This window comes from Phacochoerus africanus, chromosome 10 (genome assembly GCF_016906955.1).
Source record: "Phacochoerus africanus isolate WHEZ1 chromosome 10, ROS_Pafr_v1, whole genome shotgun sequence".
Classification (NCBI taxonomy): domain Eukaryota; kingdom Metazoa; phylum Chordata; class Mammalia; order Artiodactyla; family Suidae; genus Phacochoerus; species Phacochoerus africanus.
In genome coordinates this window covers 77,669,555-77,692,600 of record NC_062553.1, presented here as the reverse complement: position 1 = coordinate 77,692,600, position 23,046 = coordinate 77,669,555, and the positions used below count along the sequence as shown (strand labels likewise).

The following is a 23,046-nucleotide window of genomic DNA, read 5'->3' as shown; positions in this document are numbered from 1 at the left end:
AAGCACTGGAAGGAGGCAAGGTGAGAGCATGGGCAGGAAGGTTTCACGTGTAGGATATACGAAGTTTGAGGCTTCTAAGAGAAAAATCACACAGAAATGTTTACTTGACTCATTCAAGATGGCTGAATAAGTAATTACACCCACCTCCCCTCCTTCCAAATGTGAGATGACAATAAAAGAGAGGTTACACCTTTGAATGGAAACATAACAACATTTAATGACCCCCACCACTAAAAAAAACCCAAAAAACCAAACCCAAGAATGAGAGTCATCAATGGATTAGGCATTGAGAAACTACTAGAGTCTAAGACATCAGAGGTTCAACCGATATTCTCCCTAGGGGGTTCCTTCTGAGCCAGAGAATAAAAGGGGGGCCCTTAAACAACCAAGAAGACAGTTAATTCAAAAGTTGCATTCAGATTACCAGATCCAGCTACTCAGCAGTGCCCCGCCCACTTCTCAACCAAATACACTTAGGAGCTGGTCAGTTCTCCCCTTTTGAGCTAAGGCAGAAAACAGCTGTAGACAGAAATCTGGCAACCAGCCTGGGAAGGCTCCTAGTAAGGGACTTGGGGCTTGAGAGGGAAAAAGGGTAGAATTTTTTTTTTTCTTTTGGTCTTTTTCTAGGGCCTCACCCGTGGCATATGTAGGTTCCCAGGCTAGGGATTTAATCGGATCTGTTGCTGCCAGCCTACCCCACAGTCCCAGGCTAGGGGTCTAATCGGATCTGTAGCTGCCAGTTTATGCCAGAGCCCCAGCAATGCCAGACTGGAGCCGCCTCTTCGACCTACACCACAGCTCACGGCAACGCCAAATCCCTAACCCACTGAGCGAGGCCAGGGATCAAACCCACAACCTCATGGTTCCTAGGCAGATTCGTTAACCACTGAGCCACAACAGGAACTCCAAAAAGGGTAGAATTTAAGGTAAATTAGGATGTGAGGTGACTTCAGTCCCAGAAACTGAGAGTTGGAGGGAAAGACAGGCCCTAGAGGTCAAATGCAGTAAACTGCTCACTTCAGATACATCTAACCCCTAGAATAACACTTCCTTATTTTAGTAATTTGGGGGTGGGGGACCTGAGTTCACCTTCCTCCTCCCCTACAAGAAAGGCCACCTATTGGCACCAATTAATATACCCATTGACCGGGCAGTTACAGCATTCAGAAGAAAGCTTTTTTTTTTTTTTCCTGTCTTTTGTCCTTTTTAGGGCCACACCATGGCATATGGAGGTTCCCAGGCTAGGGGTCTAATCGGAGCTGCAGCTGCTGGCCTACGCCACAGCCATAGCAATGCCAGATCCTAGCCACGTCTGCAACCTACACCACAGCTCATGGCAACGCTGGATACTTTTTTTTTTTTGTCTTTTGTTGTTGTTATTGTTGTTGTTGTTGTTGCTATTTCTTGGGCCGCTCCTGCGGCATATGGAGGTTTCCAGGCTAGGGGTCCAATCAGAGCTGTAGCCACCGGCCTACGCCAGAGCCACAGCAACGCTGGATCCGAGCCGAGTTTGCAACCTACACCACAGCTCACGGCAACGCCGGATCGTCAACCCACTGAGCAAGGGCAGGGACCGAACCCGCAACCTCATGGTTCCTAGTCGGACTCGTTAACCACTGCGCCACAATGGGAACTCCGACGCTGGATTCTTAACCCACAGAGCGAGGCCAGGGATCAAACCCGAAACCTCATGGTTCTTGGTCGGATTAGTTTCCAGTGTACCACAATGGGAACTCCAGAAGAAAGCATTTTTGGGGAAATAAACCCAATACTTATACCAGTCAATTCAGTCTTTTACTCATAAACATGTACCTATAAGCAGTGATAAGCAAATATCTAAGGAAAATCAGCAATATAAAACAGACTGAAATGTACATCATTTCTGGATCAAAGAGAAAGAAAATTTAGGGAATAGAACATTTAAGATATTCTAATTGGTACCCTCACACATGAAAAAGCATGTTACACCTATAAAAGAAAAAGATTCTGCCATGAAAAAGCAACCAGAGAATAAGGAACAGTTCTTGGAAGTCAAATACGATTGTGAATATAAAAGATTAAACAGGAGTTCTCTTGTGGCAGCGGGTTAAGGATCCTGTGGTGTCACTGCAGCGGCCCAGGCTGCTGCTGTGGTGCTGGTTCCATCCCTGGCTTGAGAACTTCCACATCCCATGTGTGTGGCCAAAAAAAAAAAAAGGATTAAGCAGATAGGCCAAAAAAAAAACAGAATAGTCACAGCTGAAAACTGACTCTAAAAAATAAATTGGAATTTCTGCTGTGACACAGTGGGTTAAGAATCCAATTGCAGCAGTTTGGGTTGCTGTGGAGGCATGGGTTTGATCCCCAGCCCAGCACAGTAGGTTAAAGGATCTGGTGTTGCCACGGCTGTGGCATGGATCACAGCTGTGGCTCGGATCACAGCTGTGGCTCTGATTCAATATCTAGCCTGGTAACTTTCACATGCCTTGGGTGTGGCCATAACAAAGTAAGTTGATAGACTTATTAAAACACAAGTTAAAAAAAGAGGAGTTCCCACTGTGGCTCGGCAGGTTAAGGACCCAACATAGTCTCTGTGAGGACGTGGGTTTGATTCCTGGTCTCACTCAGTGGGTTAAGGATCCGGCATTGCTGCAAGCTGTGGTATAAGTCACAGGTGCATTTTTGGTCAGGTATTGCAGCGGCTGTGGTGTAAGCTGCAGCTGCAGCTCTGGTTTGACTTCTGACGGGGGAATTTCCATATGCCACAGGTGTGGCTATAAAAAGGAAAACACACACACACAAAGAGATAAAGAAAAAAATTAAGAGCAAAGGAGAACAGACTTAAGAGTACATCATTCCTAAAATCAGCACTTCAGGACTAGAGAATAGAGAAGATAGGACGAGATGCTCAAAAAATGACAGATGAAAAGCTATGAAGAGGAAATAATCTATCCTCAGAACTAGTACATAAATGCCAAGAAGGGGATTGATTTTAGGAACATAATCTAAAATTCTGTTAGGAGAAAATCTCTCAAGGAGAAGGATGGACAAAGGAAAGGCAAAAAGAAAAGGCCGTTATGGATGTGTTTACTCTGCTACAATCCCTAGAGAGGGACCGCCAGAGGGAAGCCGAGAAGCCCACGAGAACTGCTGGAAACAGGAAACTGCAAATCAGGAGACGATGAAATAGAGATCAGAAGAATTTTTTAAAAAGTCTAGGAAGGTTCTGTTCTCTAGGTATTCAATAAGGAGGAGATTCTGCAATATGAGGCTTAACTTCTCAAACACTCTCAGCACTGAGGAGATATTATGAAAGTTCATATATTCAAGTTTAAGATGCAGCTAAGAATTTCCCACTTGATACCCACTAGGATGGCTATAACTGAAAAGGAAGATAGTAAATGTGGGAAAGATGTGGAGAAAATGGAACCCTCATACACTGTTGGTGAGAATGCAAAATAGCGTAGCTTCTTTGAAAACAGCCCAGCAGTTCCTTAAAAGGTTAACTATAAAGTTACCATATGACCTAGAAATTCTACTCATAGATGTAATGGAAGGGAAATGAAAATACACGTCCACACAAAAACTTGTTCACAAACATTCATAACAGCACTATTCATAATACCAAAAAGAGGAAACATCTCAAAAATCCATCAACTGGGAAGTGGATAAGTAAAATATGATATGGTCATACAATGTAATATCACTCAGCAATAAAAAGGAATGAAGTACTGACATACGCTACACATGGACAAACCTCCAAAACATGTGAAGTAAAAGAAGCTAGTCACAAAGGGCCTACATATTCATCAATTCCGTGTTATGTGGAATGTTCAGAATAGGCAATCTATAGAAAGATAAGTAAATTTGTGGTCTCCTAGGGCTGGGGAGGATGACAGTTGAGGGCGAAAGAATTCAGGATTTCTTTGTGGGGTGATGATATGCTCCAGAATTGATTACGGTGATGGTTATACAACTCTGTGAATATACTACTAACAACTACTGCATTGTACACTTTTTTAATAGGTGAATTGTATGATAGTAAGTTATATCTAAGAAAGCTTTCACTTAAAAATGTTACTAAAAATAAAAGCCCTGATTAAATAAGTAATGGCTGAGGTTTTTAATATTTATGGAGGTATAAGACTACATGAACTGTGGAGTTTTCTTCGTGGCTCAGTGGTTAACGAAGCCGGCTAGGATCCATGAGGATGAGGGTTCGATCCCTGGCCTCATTCAGTGGGTTAAGGATCCAGTGTAGCCGTGAGCTCTGTTGTGGGTCACAGATGAGGCTTGGATCTGCTGTGGCTATGGTGTAGGCCGGCAGCTATAGTTCCAATTTGACCCCTAGCCTGGGAACTTCCATATGCTGTGAGTGTGGCCCTAAAAAAAAAAAAAAAAGACTGCATGACCTGGTGTTTGCTTCAGCAGCACATATTCTAAAATCAAAACAATACAGAGAAGATTATTATGGCTCCTGTGCTAGGATGACATGCAAATTTGTGAAGCATTCCATAATTTTTAAGTAGCTGCAAACTATTACATTTAGAAGGATAAACAATATGGTTCTACTGTACAGCACAGGGAACTATATCCAGTCTCCTGGGATAGACCATGATGGAAAATATAAAAATAGAGTGTGTGTGTGTATATATATGTATATATATTTTTATATATATCTATGTACACGTATATATATTTAAAAGATAGATCAGCAATATGCCATTGTGAAAAGCCATCTTGAGTGTGAGGTGAGGGTTAGGCAGAGCCGAGTTCCAGCCCCAGTGCTGCCCTTTGCTGGCCTGGTGGCCCTGGGCAATTTACTTACCCTCCAGGAACTTCAGTTTCCACATTTTCGAATGAGAATAATTGCAGGACTGTGGGGGTTAGGACCCATATATACATATGATTAGGTCACTTTGCTATACAGCAGAAATAGGCACAACATTATAAATCAACCATAAAAAAAAAAGATTACATGAATTGGAATTCTGAATATTCAAATTTTAAAGTTCAGTTTTTCCAATTTAAAATATTGTAGAAGTAGATTCCTGGTTCTTTAAGAAAAATATTTATGAAGTTTACATATTGGTCCAGCCAACCAGATCTATGCCAAACTGGAAGGAATTGGTAATAATCAGAATTGTGCTGACCGACTTCATTCCATGTGCCTCAGAAGTCCTAACCCCCACAGTCCTGCAATTACTCTCATTCAAAAATGTGGAAACTGAAGTTCCTAGAGGGTAAGTAACTTGCTGAGGGCCACCAGGCCAGCAAAGGGCAGCACTGGGGCTGGAACTCGGCTCTGCCTAACCCCCATCTCACACTCAAGATGGCTTTTCACAATGGCACATTGCTGATCTATCTTTTAAATAGTGAAGGAAAGTAAAAACATCACATTCCTATTAACAAGTCAGAATTTTGCTTGTCAAAAGAAAAAAACTGGAATGGAATAGAAAGGGGAAGGAAGGTGTACTTAGAAAGCTAGGTGTTATATGACTTTAAACGGTTCTTTATACACGTGGGTGACAGTTGATTGGGATATTAATAAAGACATCCAAAGACTTAAAGCTTCTGGCATGAGGGCTTCAATAATAAAGCGGGTCATATTTATCTAGAGCTATAAGATTCTTAATCTCTAAATATGATACATGGGAAATTAAAAAGATAAATGATCTTTCAATAGAAAGCTGTAAGAAAATCTCCCAGACATAGATGTGGCATTGATAGTAGTACAACTAATTAAGCTGGAGGAATCAAGAGGGATAAAGAATAAGCAGAAGAAATTTCTCAGTAATAACTCCAGGTGACAGACACACTGACAATTCCATGGGAATAAGACTGACTATCAGGCAAACTGTAAAAGGATTTAGAGAACAACTTCTCTTCCATTTCCCCAGGAACAAACAGCCTTGTAAAGAGGAAAGACTGCTCACTGTTTCTCTCTTCTCAACCTTTATGACATAATCAACTAAGAGCAGACAAAACTGCGATCAAGAATTTGTAAACGTCCTTGCAAATCTGTGTTCAAACATTTATAAGAAAAACCACTTATGCAGTAAGTTAAGAGAGTACTCCGTGATGATCAAATAAAAAGTACAATAAATAGCAAATAAAAATGTAAGCCTTTACACTATAAAAGGGAAAAAGCATTATCTTTTTGTTTCCATAAATACAACTAAGATTCAGGAGTCAAACTGTATAAGTTGATGTTACAGACCCTCAAAACAAACACAGCAAGTTAAGTGATTTCTGCCTCTGGTAAGGATGTCACTGACAACATGAAGTTCTTAACTGTTTCAGGCATTCATACTACCTTGCCTACTGGCAGAAATTAAGTCGGAAATAAACAAGAGATTAACGAATGGTGATCAATATTGTTATTATTTTGAAAGACTGAAACAAAGCCTGAGATGTGTTCCCAAGGCTATTTCCTAAGTCAATGCACCACAACTGTTGGAGAAAAACTGGATATTCAAGAACTCATAACTTATTGCTCCTTTCCTTTGTACTGAGAAAAAGTGCCATCCTTTGATATAAGCTTAGCGACAACCGAGTAATGTGGTTTGAGAATTGCTGCTAAAAAGGAGACAAACCGTCAAGAGAGATTTTCAAATCCTCTCAAGAACAAGAACTGAACAGGGAATGTATCTCCAAATATGTCCTCTTTAAAAAGTGAAAAATTCAGTGGATTGTCAAGGCTCATTGTGAAATTTAACTTCCAAAGGGTTACATGCATTTCTTCAAAGAATTAGCAGGTGTGGACTGGCAGGGAAGCTAAGTGATTTTCGTGGTTTAATGAAAGAGCTTTTGGGTTTTTTTTTTGGTCTTTTTGGGGCTGCACCCGTGGCATATGGAGGTTCTCAGGCTAGAGGTTGAATCAGAACTGTAGCTGCCAGCCTATACCACAGCCATAGCAACTCAGGATCCGAGCCTTATCTGCGACCTACACCACAACTCACGGCAATGCCAGATCCTTAACCCACTGAGCGAGGCCAGGAATCAAACCTGCAACTTCATGGTTACTAGTTGGGTTCTTTAATCACTGAGCCACCACAAGAACTCCTGGTTCCTAATTTTAATATCTAGGGAATAAAAGCCAACTTGACTTTTAAGTGTCTATAGTAAATAAAACATGGACATCTTACCATGAAGCCACAGAATCTTTTCACATTATGGAAAAAATAAAATGCTTAAGGATTTTCTTGAATTCAAAGACATCCCAATACATGAGTTTGAGAAACTATATCTTTAGATTTTAGAGAAATTGTTCAAAACTTTGGAGTTCCCATTGTGGCTTAGCCGGTTAAGAACCCAACTAGTATCCATGAGGCTGCGGGTTCAATCCCTTGCGTTGCCATGGCTGTGGCATAGGCCAACAGCTGCAGCTCTGATTTGACCCCTAGCCTGGGAACTTCCATATGCTGCAGGTGTGGCCCTAAAAAGAAACAAACAAAACTTTAATAGGGTGTAAGAAGAAAGCTCAACATCAAAGTCAAGAAAAACAGAATTTGCAACAAAACCCAGAAAGAAAGATGCTAATATTTAATTCTAAATTGTTTCTTTCTCCATTTGAAGATCGCTGAAACAACTTTTTCTCAGAATTCTCTTTTTTAAAAAAATCAGATTAGGTAGCTAAAGCAAAGCTACAAAAGGCAGAGTACCTTAACATCACGTAAAATTTGAATATGAAAATAAAAACCTAACTCCAGTTATCCATCTAGAGGAGCACTGATAACGTTTCTGTTTCTCAAGGGCATCAGGTGTTTTGGGCTAATGTTTGAATTAAGGTTGTGTTGTAGGCTCTCGATATGTGAAGGATATAAAATCATTACATTCTATTTCCAGCTTATTAAATTACCTAAGATTTTCTTTGCAATGATGACATTCCATACTGGTGTGAATGGTGCAAATGTAAACATTCAACATTCTTTTTTTTTTTTTTTCCTTTTTAGGGCTGCACCTGCAGCATATGGAGGTTCCCAGGCTAGGGATCAATCAGAGCTATAGCCACTGGCCTACACCACAGCCATAGCAACTCGAGATCTGAGCCATGTCTGAGACCTACACCACAGCTCACAGCAACCCAGTAAGCAAGGCCAGGGATCGAAACCACAACCACATGGTTTCTAGTCGGATTCATTTCTGATGCACCACGATGGGAACTCCAAAATATAGACATTCTTATGTACCATTGGTAGGAAGGGGTATGATCTTTCTGGAGAGCAATATAGGCCTTTAAATAGTTTATGTCTCTATCCCCAAAATTCTACTTCTAAAACTATCTTCAGGAGTAAAGTGGGGGAAATTTCCATGTGAAAATATTTATTGCACTGTTCTTTATAATAGTAAATCCGAGTGGGTCAACAATATTGCAATGACAAAATAAACTCTGACACAGTCATAATTTTTTTACAAACTATGTGTTATTATCATAGTTATTGTCACTCAGCCTTCACAAGAATCCTATGAAGTAAAGTTCTTTTATAGGGTTCCACTTTAATGATGAAAACGGAAAAAAAGTTCAGCTACTTTGCTGAGGTCATGGAGCTAGGTCCTAGGACGGGGATTCTAAACTAGTCCAGCTCTAGAGCCCAAACTATTTCGCATTAAACTATATTGCTGTTTTGGGAGTTCCCGTTGTGGCGCAGTGGTTAACGAATCCGACTAGGAACCATGAGGTTGCGGGTTCGGTCCCTGCCCTTGCTCAGTGGGTTGACGATCTGGCGTTGCCGTGAGCTGTGGTGTAGGTTGCAGACGCGGCTCGGATCCCGCGTTGCTGTGGCTCTGGCGTAGGCCAGTGGCTACAGCTCCGATTCGACCCCTAGCCTGGGAACCTCCATATGCTGCGGGAGTGGCCCAAGAAATAGCAACAACAACAACAACAACAACAAAAGACAAAAAAATAAAAATAATAAAAAAAATAAACTATACTGCTGTTTTGTATGTTACTACTTATGTGATCCTGAATTCTATTTTATAATTTTTCTTCCAAAGATTTTTATCTCAATATTCATAGCAAAATTGATCTTTGGTTTTCTTTTAGGAGAAATGTCTCCTTGTTTCAATATCAATGTTATTTTCCATTCATAAAAAAGAATTTGGAAACTTTACTTCATTTTCTATGTTCTCAAACACTATTAAGATCGTACTGGGATGATTTGTTTCTTAAGGCATGATAGATTTTTCCCTGAAAACTTGAAGGAGAGGAAAGGGAGGGTAGCTCTTTCACAACTTTCTCTATTTCATCAATAATAAATGTTCTAGATTTTCTGTTTCCTGTGGTCAGCTATAGTTACTTACTTTCCCCCTCATTAAAAAGATTTAACAGCTTTATTGAGGCCTAATTTACATGCCATAAATGTTACCTGTTTGAAGTGCACAATTCAATGATTTTTAGTAAATTTACAGTTTTGCAATCATTATCACAATCATTTGAGAACATTTCCAAAAAAGATCCTGTTTGCCCACCTAGAATCAATCCCTGCTGCCAGCTCCAGCACCTCTGTTTTGTCTTTACAGTGCAAGTCCATAACCATAATGTATAGGAACAGATGCATCTATTTGATAGGGATTAAACAAAAAAGTCAAATCTTGCTTATAATGTGACTATGCTATATAAAAAAGTTATTTACTTTTGAGAAAACAACGTGGTATATGTACAAAGGGTGTAATTTTCTCATAGCCCACCAAAACTACCTGGTACCTCTGGGAAAAAGAGCAGGAAGATTGCCCTCATTTTCCTATGTTCGGTACTGAGACCTCCATAAACACTTGTTCCTAATACCCGCACTGGCAGCTAGCAGTGGGTAGCAAACATGAAAATAGGATCACCCCACCTCCACACATATCAGCAACTGACATTCTTCTTTACTTCACATTAAACCCTAACAATAAGATAGTTTTCGGGTTTTTTTTTTTTTCCCCTGGAAATTGTGAGACATGCAGCTCAAGACAGTTTTAAATTTTCCTTTTTCTTTTTGGCTGAGCCCACGTCATGTGGAAGTTCCCAGTTCAAGGATCGAGCTCGCACCACTGCAGCAACCCAAGTGGCTGCAGTGACAGCGCTGGATCCTTAACCCCCTGTACCGCAAAAGAACTCCAATTTTCTTTTACTTAATTTCTTTTTCTTTTTCTTTTTCTTTTTTTTTTTTTGCCCTTAGTTAGAGCCTGGAAAAACTCTAGTTATTTCTAAGCTGGAGAAAGTGCTTGACCCATAATGTTCAGGAATTTAGTGCTGAGGATTAAGCCCAGCTGACTAGAAGTCCAGCCAATATATTTTCAGTTAACACTGAATAGAGATTTCTTTAATTAGGAAGCATTAGTGTCACCTGATTTCTGACTCTGCTTCGAAGTTCTCCCCATACAACAGGGAACATTAAGTAAAAGATTAAATTTAACAAGAAAATATTTTTACATGTTCAAACATGCATAATCCAGTCAGGAGTGTATTTAGATCTAAGATTACCCAAACTGTGAGTGTCAAGAATTTCTTCCAATGATAAAGGTCAATAGAAAACAGACTCTTGGATAAGTTGACAGAACCCTGACTTTGGAACCATAAACATGGGTTCAGATCCATCTTCTTCCTCTTTCTCTCCCTCATCCCTGCCCAGCACCCACCCTACAAAGACACAAGCCACAAGACACAAAACACAAACACAACACTTCAGTAGAAATATACTCCCAAGATTTTCTTCAAGTGAATTTATACTGATTTAAATTTTTTTAATTCAGGAACTAAAGTTACTAAATTAAGTTGCTTTCCTGTCAACTTAATATCCTTGTTGGCCATCTGTTACTTTTTTTTATCACCTTCTCCTCAAAGATATAAAGTGAGCCTCAAAGACATTAAGTGCATATTACAAGATTGTTTTGAATTTTAAACAGATGTGTACTTACATGAAAGCCTGACTATAAAGCACTTAAGACTATGTAATTACTGTGCTGACAAGTATGAATTCACGATAAAGGTATCCAACTCATCCATATATTCAGAGTGTGTATAAACCCTCTGTCCAAGATATTTGTTCATCATATCCATAAAAGTCACAATATTTAAATAAATTTTCTTAAATAGCAGAAAAGGAATTATACTTGGTTTTTCTAGTTTCACACCTAAAACTTGTTTTTAAATGTTTCTCTGAACAAAAGTATTAGAAAGCTATCAACTCACCATGAAATATGACTTTTAACTAGATGGTCATAAATGCAAGATTTTATATAGAATAAGCATGAGAAAATGAAAAAGCAGTGCTGAGTGTATACTATTATAAATTAAATATGTACTATACAGGTTTCTCCTTCCAAAAAAAAGGTCAGTTTAAAGATCTGTAAAGTTGATTAATGATATAAAATTTCTTTCCAATTTAATCATCAAAAACTCAGACTTAAACTCAGATAAAATCTGAAATCAATTCCTTATTAAGGGTTTATCAGATAACCTGAAATCTTTGCAAACTTGTTCAACAAATAGATTTGAAAACATTTTCAGAAACAAAAGAAATCAGGTCTGCCTTTTCACTTTAATGACTTTTCTTACTCTCCAGCCCTGCCTCTTACAGGTATTAGTTACGGTTAGGGTTAGGTATTAGTTTAACGAAGGCATTAGTTAAGTCCCTCTCCCTTTTGGCTAAGTCTCAGAATTTGGAGAAACATTTATATTCTATCCTCTGCCTGAGGGATCAGCAAAAACATTTTCCTATTTTTCTCACTCCACCATTTAAGTTATTCCCCACAATTATTACAGTATTATTTGGTTAAAATAATTTTTTTCCTAATGATCTTATCATACTGGCTAATATGGAGCAGGCAGCAGGATAAACAACAAGTGCAAATAAGGAGATGGGAAAAGAGGTGCCCTCAGTCACTAAATCGGGGCCATCTTTTTGGAGGACAGTTTGGCAATGGAGATCAGACTTTTTTTTTTCCTGCAGGTAACTTTAATGAGGTAAGGGCTGACTCTTGCTTCTTGGGCTTAAAGGTCCAAGAGGAAGGCCATCACACTGGCTGGTTCATGCACTACTAGATTTTTTTCCAGCCTCCTCCACAAAGATGGGTTCCTCCTCAGTTAGGGTCCCTGGGCAGGATGGACCCCAACTCCCCCTGCACACTGACGGGCACTTACTCCAAGCTCTCTCTGAAACAGAAAGCTCTTTGTGACAGACAGTAAAGCAGTCTTTCCTTTTGTAATTCCATGCCAGAGCAATTGTATAAGTGTGCAAGAAGAGTGGTAAAGAATACATATATTAGCATAATTTATAATTGCAAAAATAAAGAAAACCTATGTCCACCAACAAGGGCATGATGGGGGGGGCATGATTTTAAAGTTATGCTAATTCTCTATTGTGTACTGCTATGCAGCTGTTCTAAAGACAAGCAATAAGGTTGGTATATACTGGCATGGAAGTAGGAAAAGTCTTGAGTAGGAAAAGTGAAGTTGCATGTAGAATATTTCCACTTTTTTGGTGATTTAACATACACATGCACATTTACGTATATGGAGACCCCCTATAAATATATGTATATACAGATATAGGCAGAAAGAGAGGGAAGCATAAAGGAAGAGAGACCTGGAATGATGCTCAAAAACACCCCATGAGTCACTAGAAGTAGAGAAAGAGGAGGAAACTTTCTATTTTACTTCATACATTTTTCTACTGTTTAAATTTTCAATAATGGTAAAGGAAAAAAATCAACCATACATTATAGCTCAGCATGCAGCAGAAGAGGGAACCAGGCCTACTAATATTTTAATAATAAGTATTAACTCTAGATTTCTTCCCACCTGCTGCCTGGAGACAAAGGACATTCTGCACCAGTCATTTGCACACTAGACCTATAATACCATGTCCTGCAATGGTTTTGTGAACTTGCTGGAAAACTGTAGCTGGAAAAAAAAAACTGCATTTTGGCTAGATTAATTGCAGCTGAAGGTCAGTCAACAAAGCCTGCTGCCCAATGGATACATTCCAGCCTCAAGTTTCAGTGGCCTTCCAGCCTGGGGTCTTGGCCCTCACTCTGAAGGAGCGGGGGAAAGTCCAAGAAAGGAAAGCCACAGACCTCTGCATGCTCCAGATAAGCCTTCCTAGCATTCGCTGCCTTTCCGCCAGAATCTCCTTCGGGACTAAGTGATCCTTCACTTGGTCTTTGACGCCACTTCCGTGGTCCTCCCTGGCCTTGGGATCCCCAATAACTGCACCATCCGCGGGATCTCAGTGTTAAGCATCTCACCTTCCCAGCACAAATCTCTCTTACACTCCTTATAGCAAGAATGCCAATTCCAATATTTGCAACCTCATTAGGATTTATGATCCACTGATTTTCACCATGTTTTACTCTCTACACACCCTTCCTTACTTTCCAGCTGAAGTTCGTGATGATAATAATCACTCCCTTTGCCCCTCCCCCTTTCATTACACACACTTCAGAAATCTTCAACCTGGTTATAGCCAACTTTTGGCCTTCTCTATGCCTCCACCTATGTTGTTGAACACTGCTTGTGAACACACAACTATGCCAATTTCACTTAAAATGCAAGTGAATGCTTTCTGCTGCCCAGCAGTCATACTACCATTTCTCTGGTCCATTCACCTCCCACGCTCCGTTCACTCCTTCTCAGCTCTCAAGACTTCCCTTCCCAGCCTCAATAGATGACTTCCTTCCTAGTTCAGGGAGGAAATGAAAACCATCAGCAGAGAATGACATCTCCTAGTTATTGGCATCTGTGCCTACATAGTTTATTTTTCTCTTGTAGGAGAGACCCGTCTGTGCTCCATTCTAAGCATCCTCACCCCAGCTAGTGAGTTAGGTTCAAGTCCCCTCCTAGCCATCAAGGACACAATTTCAGCAATTCTCCCACTTTTTCTCCTGCATCATCCATTTCTCCACCTTTCCTGGGTAATTCCATTAGCACACAAACATGATGTAATTTCTCTCATCTTAAAACAAAACAAGAAGAACTGAAAACTCTGTGCCACCCAGGCTCTTCTGCCAGCTGTTTCTCTAACAGCAAAACTACTCAAAAACTGCCTACATTTGCAATCTCCAAGTACTCTCCTCTTTTTCTGGAATCCATGCCATGATACTAAATCCAATGGTCAGTTTTTCGTTTTTGCAGCACTTGGCAGCCAATCACTTCTTCCTCCGTGAAACACAGTCCATTTGGCTTCCAGAACACTCCTGTCAGTTCTCTGCCTTCCTCTCTGCTATCCTCTCCATTTATTAGCTTTAGCTTATCTCATCTAAACTTTAGTGTGATCAATCCTTAGGACTCAGAGAGTGTTTTATTTATACTCACTCCCTAGGTGACCTAATCTCATCTCTTGGCTTTGAATACTATGACATGTTGTTAACACCCTAAATTAGTCCTTCAGTTTGTGGCGATCTCCTGATTCCAGATTTATATATTCACCTGCCTAGTAGCCATCTTCAGTTGGACATTTATCCACCATCTTAAACTTAACATGTCTATAAGTGAATTTTCCATCTACCCCTCATACAGAGGCTCCTCCTACAGTGTGCTGCATCTCAGGAAATGGATATTCTACACTTCCAGTAGCTCGAGCCAAAAACCCTGGAGTCAATGTTGACTCCTACACACAACCAATCCATGAGCAGGTCCCACTAGCTCTGCCTTCAAAATGCAACCTAATACACCACTTCTTACCACTTCTGCCTCCATGGGCCTGGTCCAAAGCCACCATTACCTCCTGCCCAAATCATGGCAACAGTTTTCCAGCTGGTTTCCATTTTTCTACCCCTGACCACTCTCAACCCAGGAGCCAATGGGATCCATTTAAGGCTTCCATGGAAGTCAGGTCAAAATCTTGCTGTTCTACGAAGAATAAAAACCAACTCTCACAGTAGCCTACAAAAGCCCACAGAGTAGGGCTCTGTTCCCTGTCTGATCTCATTTTCTACCACTGGAGACCCTTGCTCTAGCTTCAGCATTTCTCGAATGTCTCAAACACCTCCCTCACCCCGACTCAGGGCTTTTGTAATCTACTCTCTACGCTTCAACCCCTTTTCCCTCAGTTAACCACCTGGCTCATTGCCTCTTTCTCCTCAGATACCTGCCAAGAAACCACTTCAGTGATGCCTTTCCTGACCACTTTATTTAAAAGTGACCCCTGACCCCAGCATCTCTATCCTGTTTTGTTTTGTTTTTTTCTTTTTAGGGCCACACCTGAAGCATATGGAAGTTCCCAGACCAGGGGTCGAATTAGAGCTGCTGCGGCCAGCCTACACCACGGCCACATGGGATCCGAGCCATATCTACAACCTACACTGCAGCTTGTGGCAACGCCAGATCCTTAACCCACTGAGTGAGGCCCGGGATCGAACCTGCATCTTCACAGAGACAATGTCAGGTCCTTAACCTGCTGAGCCGCAAAGGTAACTCCATGAATGGAACCCACATCCTCAAAGAGACAACATCAGGCTCTTAACACACTGAGCCACAACAGGAACTCCCCCTATCTTGTTTTATTTTTTCCACAGAAGTTGTCATGATCTGACCTAAAATTGAATATAAACTCCATGATGGCAGGGTTTTTTCTACATTGTCATTCCTCTGTTCTAGAACAGTGCCCAGCATGGGCACTAAAAATATGATTGCTGAATAAATGAATGATGTTCCCTAGATTTAGAAAGCTGTTGAAGCATGGGGGCAAAAACTACTAGACAACAAATCAGAAGAACTGATTTAAAATCGGTTACTAGACTAGGAAATAGATGCAACTCCCTACTTTGCTAGTTTACAGTATGATACATACAACTAGTTAGTCTTTTTTTTTTTTTTTGTCTTTTTGCTATTTCTTGGGACGCTCCCGCGGCATATGGAGGTTCCCAGGCTAGGGGTCCAATCGGAGCTGTAGCCACCGGCCTACCCCAGAGCCACAGCAACGCGGGATCCCAGCCGCGTCTGCAACCTACACCACAGCTCATGGCAACGTCGGATCGTTAGCCCACTGAGCAAGGGCAGGGACCGAACCCGCAACCTCATGGTTCCTAGTCGGATTCGTTAACCACTGCGCCACGACGGGAACTCCTAGTTAAGTCATTTAACCTCCAAAATCCTGTTTTCCTCATTTATAAAACAGAAATGAAAACACACTTTCCTCCCAGAGGCACTGTGTGGATGAAAATGTTATGAAAATCTAAAATACTGTCAAGCTTCTGTCTGATCACATGCCTAACTGCTTAGAATCAATTTAAAATTTATAGACACTAGTTCATTCTCTCTGTAAATCAAAAAAACTTGAATATAACAAAGATTTTAAATGGTCCTTCCCTCTCCAGAGTTTATAGTTGTCTACATTATTACATTATTAATTATACACCATAGTATCTTTTTTTTTTTTTTTTGCTTTTTAGAGCTGCACCCGTGCCATATGGAGGTTCCCAGGCTAGGCATCACATTGGAGCTACAGCTGCCAGTCTACACCACAGCTCATGGCAACACCGGATCCTTAACCCAATGAGCAAGGCCAGGGATCGAACCAGCAACCTCATGGTTGAGATCTTTGGTACTTCTTTTTGGCTCTGGAATTGTCCCTCCTACAACTGATAACCAGGCAAAGCTGAAGTGGGCTCTAATGGAGGCAGTTGTATGAGACAGGTTCCTTAGGAAATAAAAGTCAATAAAATGTCAGGACAGTCCAAAGGGTATCCAGAGAATGGGGAACCCAAAGTGCAGCTGGAAAGAGTGGTATCTGAAAGAGGAAAAAGCCAATTTCTCTTAATTCAACTTTTTTTTTTGGTCTTTTTTGTTGTTGTTGTTGTTGTTATTGTTGTTGTTGTTGTTGTTGCTATTTCTTGGGCCGCTCCCACAGCATATGGAGGTTCCCAGGCTAGGGGTTGAATCGGAGCTGTAGCCACCGGCCTACGCCAGAGCCACAGCAACGCGGGATCCGAGCCGCGTCTGCAACCTACACCACAGCTCACGGCAACGCTGGATCGTTAGCCCACTGAGCAAGGGCAGGGACCGAACCCGCAACCTCATGGTTCCTAGTCGGATTCGCTAACCACTGCGCCACGACGGGAACTCCTAATTCAACTTTTATTTCAAGTTACATAAAAAATATAAATACTTCATTTAGTTCTTCACATAAATGATTTAATCATGATTCAAAATGATGGCATCACCATTTAGGAAGAGACAAGAAACAAGAAATATTTCCTAGTCCCCCATAAACCACTTATTATGTTAACTAATGTGCTTTGTACAATATTGCAGCACACTCGCTGAATTAATTGCCACGGAGATAAAAATTATCACCTGACTTAAAAGCATGGTTCTTATTATCAAATGATGTGAGCTACTTAGTCCTCATCCTTTTTTTTTTTGGTCTTTGGACGAAAGCTTCAAGTTAAATTAATCCTCAATTTAAATAATACTAATAATCCCATTCTTGATATTTAGAAGTATAACCTCCCCTTGGTTTTACAGGCCTCCTAATCTCATTCATTTTCATTATACCCATGATGCCCCCCCTGGGCCAAGAGCCTCAATGACTATTTCACCATTGCCATGTTTTTAACAGCAACAACATTTGCTCAGCACTGAGGTAATGTGCATTGCCTAAGTTCAAAAGTTCTCAAAACTAGCCTTTGGTGGGAGCCAAGAAAGGAGGCTCAGCAGCCTGGGCCAGCCCCCAGCTCTGTCCTTAGGCTTTCAGAGTTTTTCTTAGTGAAGAGTGAAGAGTCAAAATCTCTGGCGTTATTTCCTTATCCTGCCTCTCTCAGAGCAGGCTGTGAACTCCTTGGAGGTGGACACCCCTCACATTTCAGTGCTCCTTTACAGGTCCTGCTCAACACCTCCAACAATAAAGCTCCACTAAATATCTGCTGACTTAGGAAGGCAAAGAACAAATTACAACAGTTAGAGATTGAAGCAAAAAAGGTACAGTGAGAAGGCAGAACATATTGGTCAGCTAATTAGCTGGCTTATTTTCTCTTTTTTATCTTCTCTTGTCAGTCCTGCAGCAGTTCTAGAGGCCAAGGACTTCAGGCAGCCTTCTGCACGGCTCTCTGTGACCCAAGCTCAGGGACCTGCCCCAGACTGGCTCACTCTAGGCCGGGTGTGAGGAGGTGGACGGGAGCAGCCAGGGCAGGACCCTGACGTGGCAGACAGGGCAGAGGGACTGAGAGCCTGGCCTCCACCCACACCAGGGGCCCTGTGCACCGAGTGAGCCCTGCCCTCCTCCACCCACAGGCAGGAAACCCAGGCCCCCTGCTCTGCCTAGACAGCAGGGGGCGCCGCCGTCGTAGCCGCCCCCTTTAGTATCTGGTCAGGCCAGGGTGAGGACCAAAGGAGGGGAGAGGGTGGAGCTAGTCCTGCCCCTCTTCTCCGGCTGCCTCTGCTGGCCTCTTCCCAGGAGCCTGGGTCCAGAAAGCAGGAAGTGCTGACTCTGAGACGGAAACATGGGCCCTGCAGGCTGGGTCTTCCTAGTGCAGCTTCTGCTGGGGGTCTCAGGTGAGCCCCAGGCCGGGTCTGACCGGGGTGTGAGCTGATCTCGGCGACAAGAAGCCATCCTTGGTGTCCCCCATGTCCCTCCTTTTCTGTCCCCAGGCACAGAAGAGGAGGAACCAAAGAATCTCGTGAAGTCAAGTAAGGCGCCCAGCCAGGGCCAGCATTTTGGGGTGGGAGGTGGAGAGAACGGGACGGGACACCAAGGGAACTGGTGCCAAAGAGGGGAGAGGAGAGGCACAGTTTGGGGAGTGGGTGGAGAGGGGGCGGAGCAGGTCCCCCAGGCCACTCTCCTTTTTTTCGCAGTCTGTGGGCGTCCCGCCGTCTTATCTGGCATCGCCTCAGGCATGGAGGCCAACGTGGGGCAGTGGCCCTGGCAAGTCAGCATCCGCCAGGACCTGTTACACGTCTGTGCGGCCACCCTCATCTCAGAGCGCTGGGTGCTGACGACGGCAAGCTGCTTCCGGTGAGTGCTGGCCTTGCTTCGGGGAGACCCATAGCGGGGACGCGGGGGACTGGAGCTCCCGAGCTAAGGGCAGAGGAGTTCATCCTGCACAGCCCGAAGCAGCACGCTGTGCCCTAGAAGTGGGTCCAACTGCCTCCTGCCCTAGCTCTCAGGGCAGTGCAACTACTCTTAGACTGCAGGTCCTTCACATTTGACAGTCATCTTGACTGAAATGAGTCCCTAATTCTCTGCTCAAGGAGACATTCCCCAGAGAAGGCCCTCCCCTTAGAGCCCACCCACATCTTCAAACCACTCTGGATGCACAGTTCCCAGCCCCTTCACTCTCCCTAGATGGCCCCAGCCATTCCCATGGTTTAAAATGTCATATTTGGGGAGTTCCCATAGTAGCTCAGTGGAGGGCTAGGTGGCATATGGAGGTTCCCAGGCTAGGGGTCTAATTGGAGTTACAGCCACCGGGCCTACACCACAGCCATGGCAACGGCCAGATCCTTAACCCACTGAGCAAGGCCAGGGATCAAACCTGAAACCTCATAGTTCCTAGTCAGATTCGTTTACACCGTGCCACAAGGAAACTCCAACTACACTTTTACCACTACCAATATCCCTAAACATATTTCTTTTCTCTTCCCTTCTCACATCTCATCCAACAACAGAGCCAGTTGCTCAAGCCAGAAATACGAAGCCTCACTTTCCTTCGCCCTCTATATAGTCACTGCACACACCACTTCTTCAGTTTTACTTCCAAAATATACTTTGACTCTAGCATAACTGTCCTGGATCACTGCAGTTGTAAAATAGGTTTTGCTACCTTCAAACACACAACAAAGTCATTTTTTAAAAGTCAGAGGCAAGATCATGTTATTCCTTCCTTCAAATCCACCATTCAATGCTCAAGCACCTAGAATAAAACCTACCAGCCATGAATTGCCAGATAACTGCTCATTTTTCCAACATCCTCCCATTCTACTCCAGGTTAATTTCAATTCCTAGAAGCTGCCAAGCTCTTTCTTACCCCCAATACCCTTGCGTACCCTGTTCTCTCTGGAATGCTTTTCCTTACAGCTCTTACAGCTGACTCCTACTTTGTGAGACTTGGTTGACAAGTTACCTCTTCAAATGACACCTTCCCTAATCAATAATTCATAGGCTCTTCCTTCATCTTTTACTTTCTATCTTAAAATCCTGTTTGCCTTTTATCGCAATTTAAAATTATATACTTGTTTACTTGTGTCCTGTCTGTCCCCCTCCCTCCTTGCCTCCCTCCCTCCCTCTCTCTCTCTCTCACACACACACACCCCTTAAGACCAAAAGCCCTACGAGGGCCAGATCATGTCTAAACCTCATTATAAATATTTTCAGGAGATGCTCAGCACCTACTGAAGGAACAAATACTTAGGAAGAGTTAGAGTTAAAAATGCAACCTCCAGAGCTCTGGGCTCTGCTGTGCCACATGATGGAGTCACAAGAAACCCACAGTACTTGCTCTGTTCCTCTTCTTTGCAGGTCTAAGGATGCCAGCAAATACAATGTATTGGTTGGGTCACTTCAGGTCTCTGGGCACCAACACTCTAAAACGAAGACCATCCCTGTGCTCAGGGTTATTCCGCACCCTGGCTTGCAGGGTAACACCTGGGGCACCATTGCCATGGCAGAACTGGCCCGCCCAATTTCTTTCAGCCCCGTGGTCCTGCCCATCTGCCTCCCGACATCTGCGATCCAGCTGAAGAACTCAACCTCCTGCTGGACGACTGGATGGGGCAATTCTGGGATGTCCCAACGTGAGGATAACTAGGTTTTCTGAGCTCTCTTCCCTCCACTGGCATTCCCTCCCCGGCTCTATCCACCCCGCCTATAGCACCAGACATGGTGTGCTCTCAGCAACTAACCTGAGGGATCATGGACTTCAATTCCCCTTGCCTCCGTCATAATCCTACAGTAATCTCTCCACTTGTTTTTACATGCTTTTGTTCTTGTCTCCTAAAACTACTAAGACCTTGAAAGTGAAAAGGACATGGTAATGAACTCAGAGAGAAGCCAGTTCTCAGTTCTTCCACACTGGGTGGAGGGTGTGTGGTGAGGGGGACGGGGAAGCAGACATGAAGATGGACCCAGGAGAGCAACGCTGCACAGCAGGTCCTGAGTCAGACTGGGACAGGAGGACTTCATGTATCTAATCTGTGGAATTGAAAAATATATTCCAAAGCCCAACAATTTAATCCCATATCTTTCATTATTTTAGGTTTTCCTGAATCAAAAGATTCTTCTGTTATGTGTGGTATCTGGGTGGGCAGAAGCAACTGCCTTTGGTCTTGTTCAGATCCAGGGAACTCGGCCTTTAGACTCTTTGCCAAACCAGAGATCAGAATGCTGTCTATGGTGGGGGCAGACTAACTGAAATCAGAGCTATCCCTGAAAAATCAAAGGCATGTAATCTGTATCCACAGCTGAAAGTTGCTTCCTAATTTTTAAGACAGCTTTAACTCTTTTTGACCTTACAGCTATGAAACCATCTTATACCCTGAAGGAACTAAAAGTGCCCCTCATTGATCTCCAGACCTGCAATAACTACTATCAGAAAGAAAGCCTGTTGCATGGAGTCAAGCCCATCAGTGAAGACATGATCTGCTCCAGGCTCCCAGTGGGGCCAACAGATCAGTGTAGGGTAAGAACCTATTATTCTCTAGGCACCTTTCAGAGTGCTGCCCTTCCCCAGTGTGCTTCGTCCATGTCTCCTAGCTTCAGAGTCCCTGGGTGATCCCAGGGGTGTCTGGACAGGCCCTAATCCCACAGCTCTTGGTTGAACTATTGGAGAGTCTTTCCCTTTACCCTGTGAATGGCTCAGCCATCTGTCCTCTCTCCCCCAGGGCAGCAGAGGAGATCCCCTGACGTGCAAAGTGGAGGATTTCTGGGTCCTGGCAGGAGTGATGAGCGGGGAATCAAACTGCAGCAGAACCAATGAGCCTCAAGTATATACGAACATCAGTTTCTATAAGTCTTGGATTGAGAAGTCAGCCACCTCGCATGCTGACCTTTCTGCTACCCCCAGTCCAGATTTCTCTGGGCTCTTCCCTCTTAGGCTTCTGCCTCTCATTTTCCTCAGGCTACCTTAACCGGCTGGGGTCAGTATGGCCAGGGTAAATTGGCAATTAAGAATGAGGGACAAAGGGGGATATTCTATATGTTGAGGATTCTGAAGAGATACTTTGAAGATTCAGTGAGACATGCAGTTCTGCTACATCTAGGCCTAGCCCCCAGGAAATGAATCTGCTTGTTGCCTTTTCTCTTGCAGGTCAACTTGTAAAGAGGATCCCTGACGTGAATAAAGTTTGGTTGATTCTAACTACTATTTCTCATATTCATTCTTTTGATGAAACTGGAGTTGGTGCCTGAGGAAATACAAAAGCAAAGAACTTTAGGCCTGAAAGGGATCTGGAAATCACTTGACCCAACAAGTCCCTGACATTCTAAAGAAGCAGCAGCCATGGTCCAGAAAGGTTAATTTGCTTGACCTTGGCAAATTCAAGATGAAAACCATCCAATTTTGGACTAGACTGGGTTCTGACAAAAAATCAGGGACTTGGAAGATTAGAAGGTTTCATTGAAGCACACCAGACAAGAGGAGCCTATGGCAGTGTATTAGTTAGCTACTACTGTATAACAAATTACCCCAGGAAGTTCCCATGTGGCAAAGTGGGTTAAGGAACCAGTGTTGTCACGGCAGTGGCTCAAGTTGCTATGATAGCACAGGTTTGACCCCTGGCCAAGGAATTCCACATGCCACAGGTGCCCTCCCCCCAAAAAAAACCCCAAACAACAAATTACCTCAGGACACAACAGCTGAAAACAACAAACATTTGCTATCTCTCAGTGTCTGTGGGTCAGTAATCAGGGAGGGCTTAGCCAGGTAGTTCCAGCTCAGGGTCTTTCAAGAGGTTGCTGCTGTAAACTGCAGTCATCTCCAGGCTCAACCAGAAAGGATCTGCTTCAAGCTCACTCACACAGGCCACTCTGCAGGGCTGCCTGCAGATGGCTTCATCCAGAGCAAGTTATCAAAGAAAATGAGAGAGAGTACCCCAAATGGAAGCTATGGTCTCTTTATCAACAGATTAATCTCAAAACTGCTATCTCT

At 42.9% G+C, this 23,046-nt stretch overlaps 2 protein-coding genes and 1 non-coding gene across 7 annotated transcripts in view; 2 read left to right on the top strand and 1 right to left on the bottom strand.

The window, feature by feature from the left end:
- Positions 1-23,046, bottom strand: part of SH3D19 (SH3 domain containing 19) — a 183,487-nt gene that overhangs the window by 116,567 nt on the left and 43,874 nt on the right. The window lies entirely within an intron of this gene.
- Positions 4,395-4,501, top strand: LOC125110466 (U6 spliceosomal RNA). The gene has a single exon (XR_007130640.1). It is a non-coding gene; the product is annotated as a U6 spliceosomal RNA (small nuclear RNA).
- LOC125137342 (serine protease 27-like) lies at positions 17,933-22,257 on the top strand. Of its 3 annotated transcripts, XM_047798037.1 has the most exons (7): positions 17,933-18,457; positions 18,554-18,592; positions 18,758-18,917; positions 20,421-20,695; positions 21,416-21,579; positions 21,782-21,883; positions 22,207-22,257. In XM_047798037.1, exons 1-7 carry the CDS (start codon positions 18,406-18,408, stop codon positions 22,216-22,218), a joined length of 804 nt encoding a protein of 267 aa, XP_047653993.1. In that variant the 5' UTR covers positions 17,933-18,405; the 3' UTR covers positions 22,219-22,257. The 3 variants fall into 3 exon arrangements, with proteins under 3 accessions (XP_047653993.1, XP_047653994.1, XP_047653992.1); XM_047798038.1 differs by having other exon boundaries at positions 20,595-20,695; positions 21,782-22,257; XM_047798036.1 differs by having other exon boundaries at positions 21,782-22,257.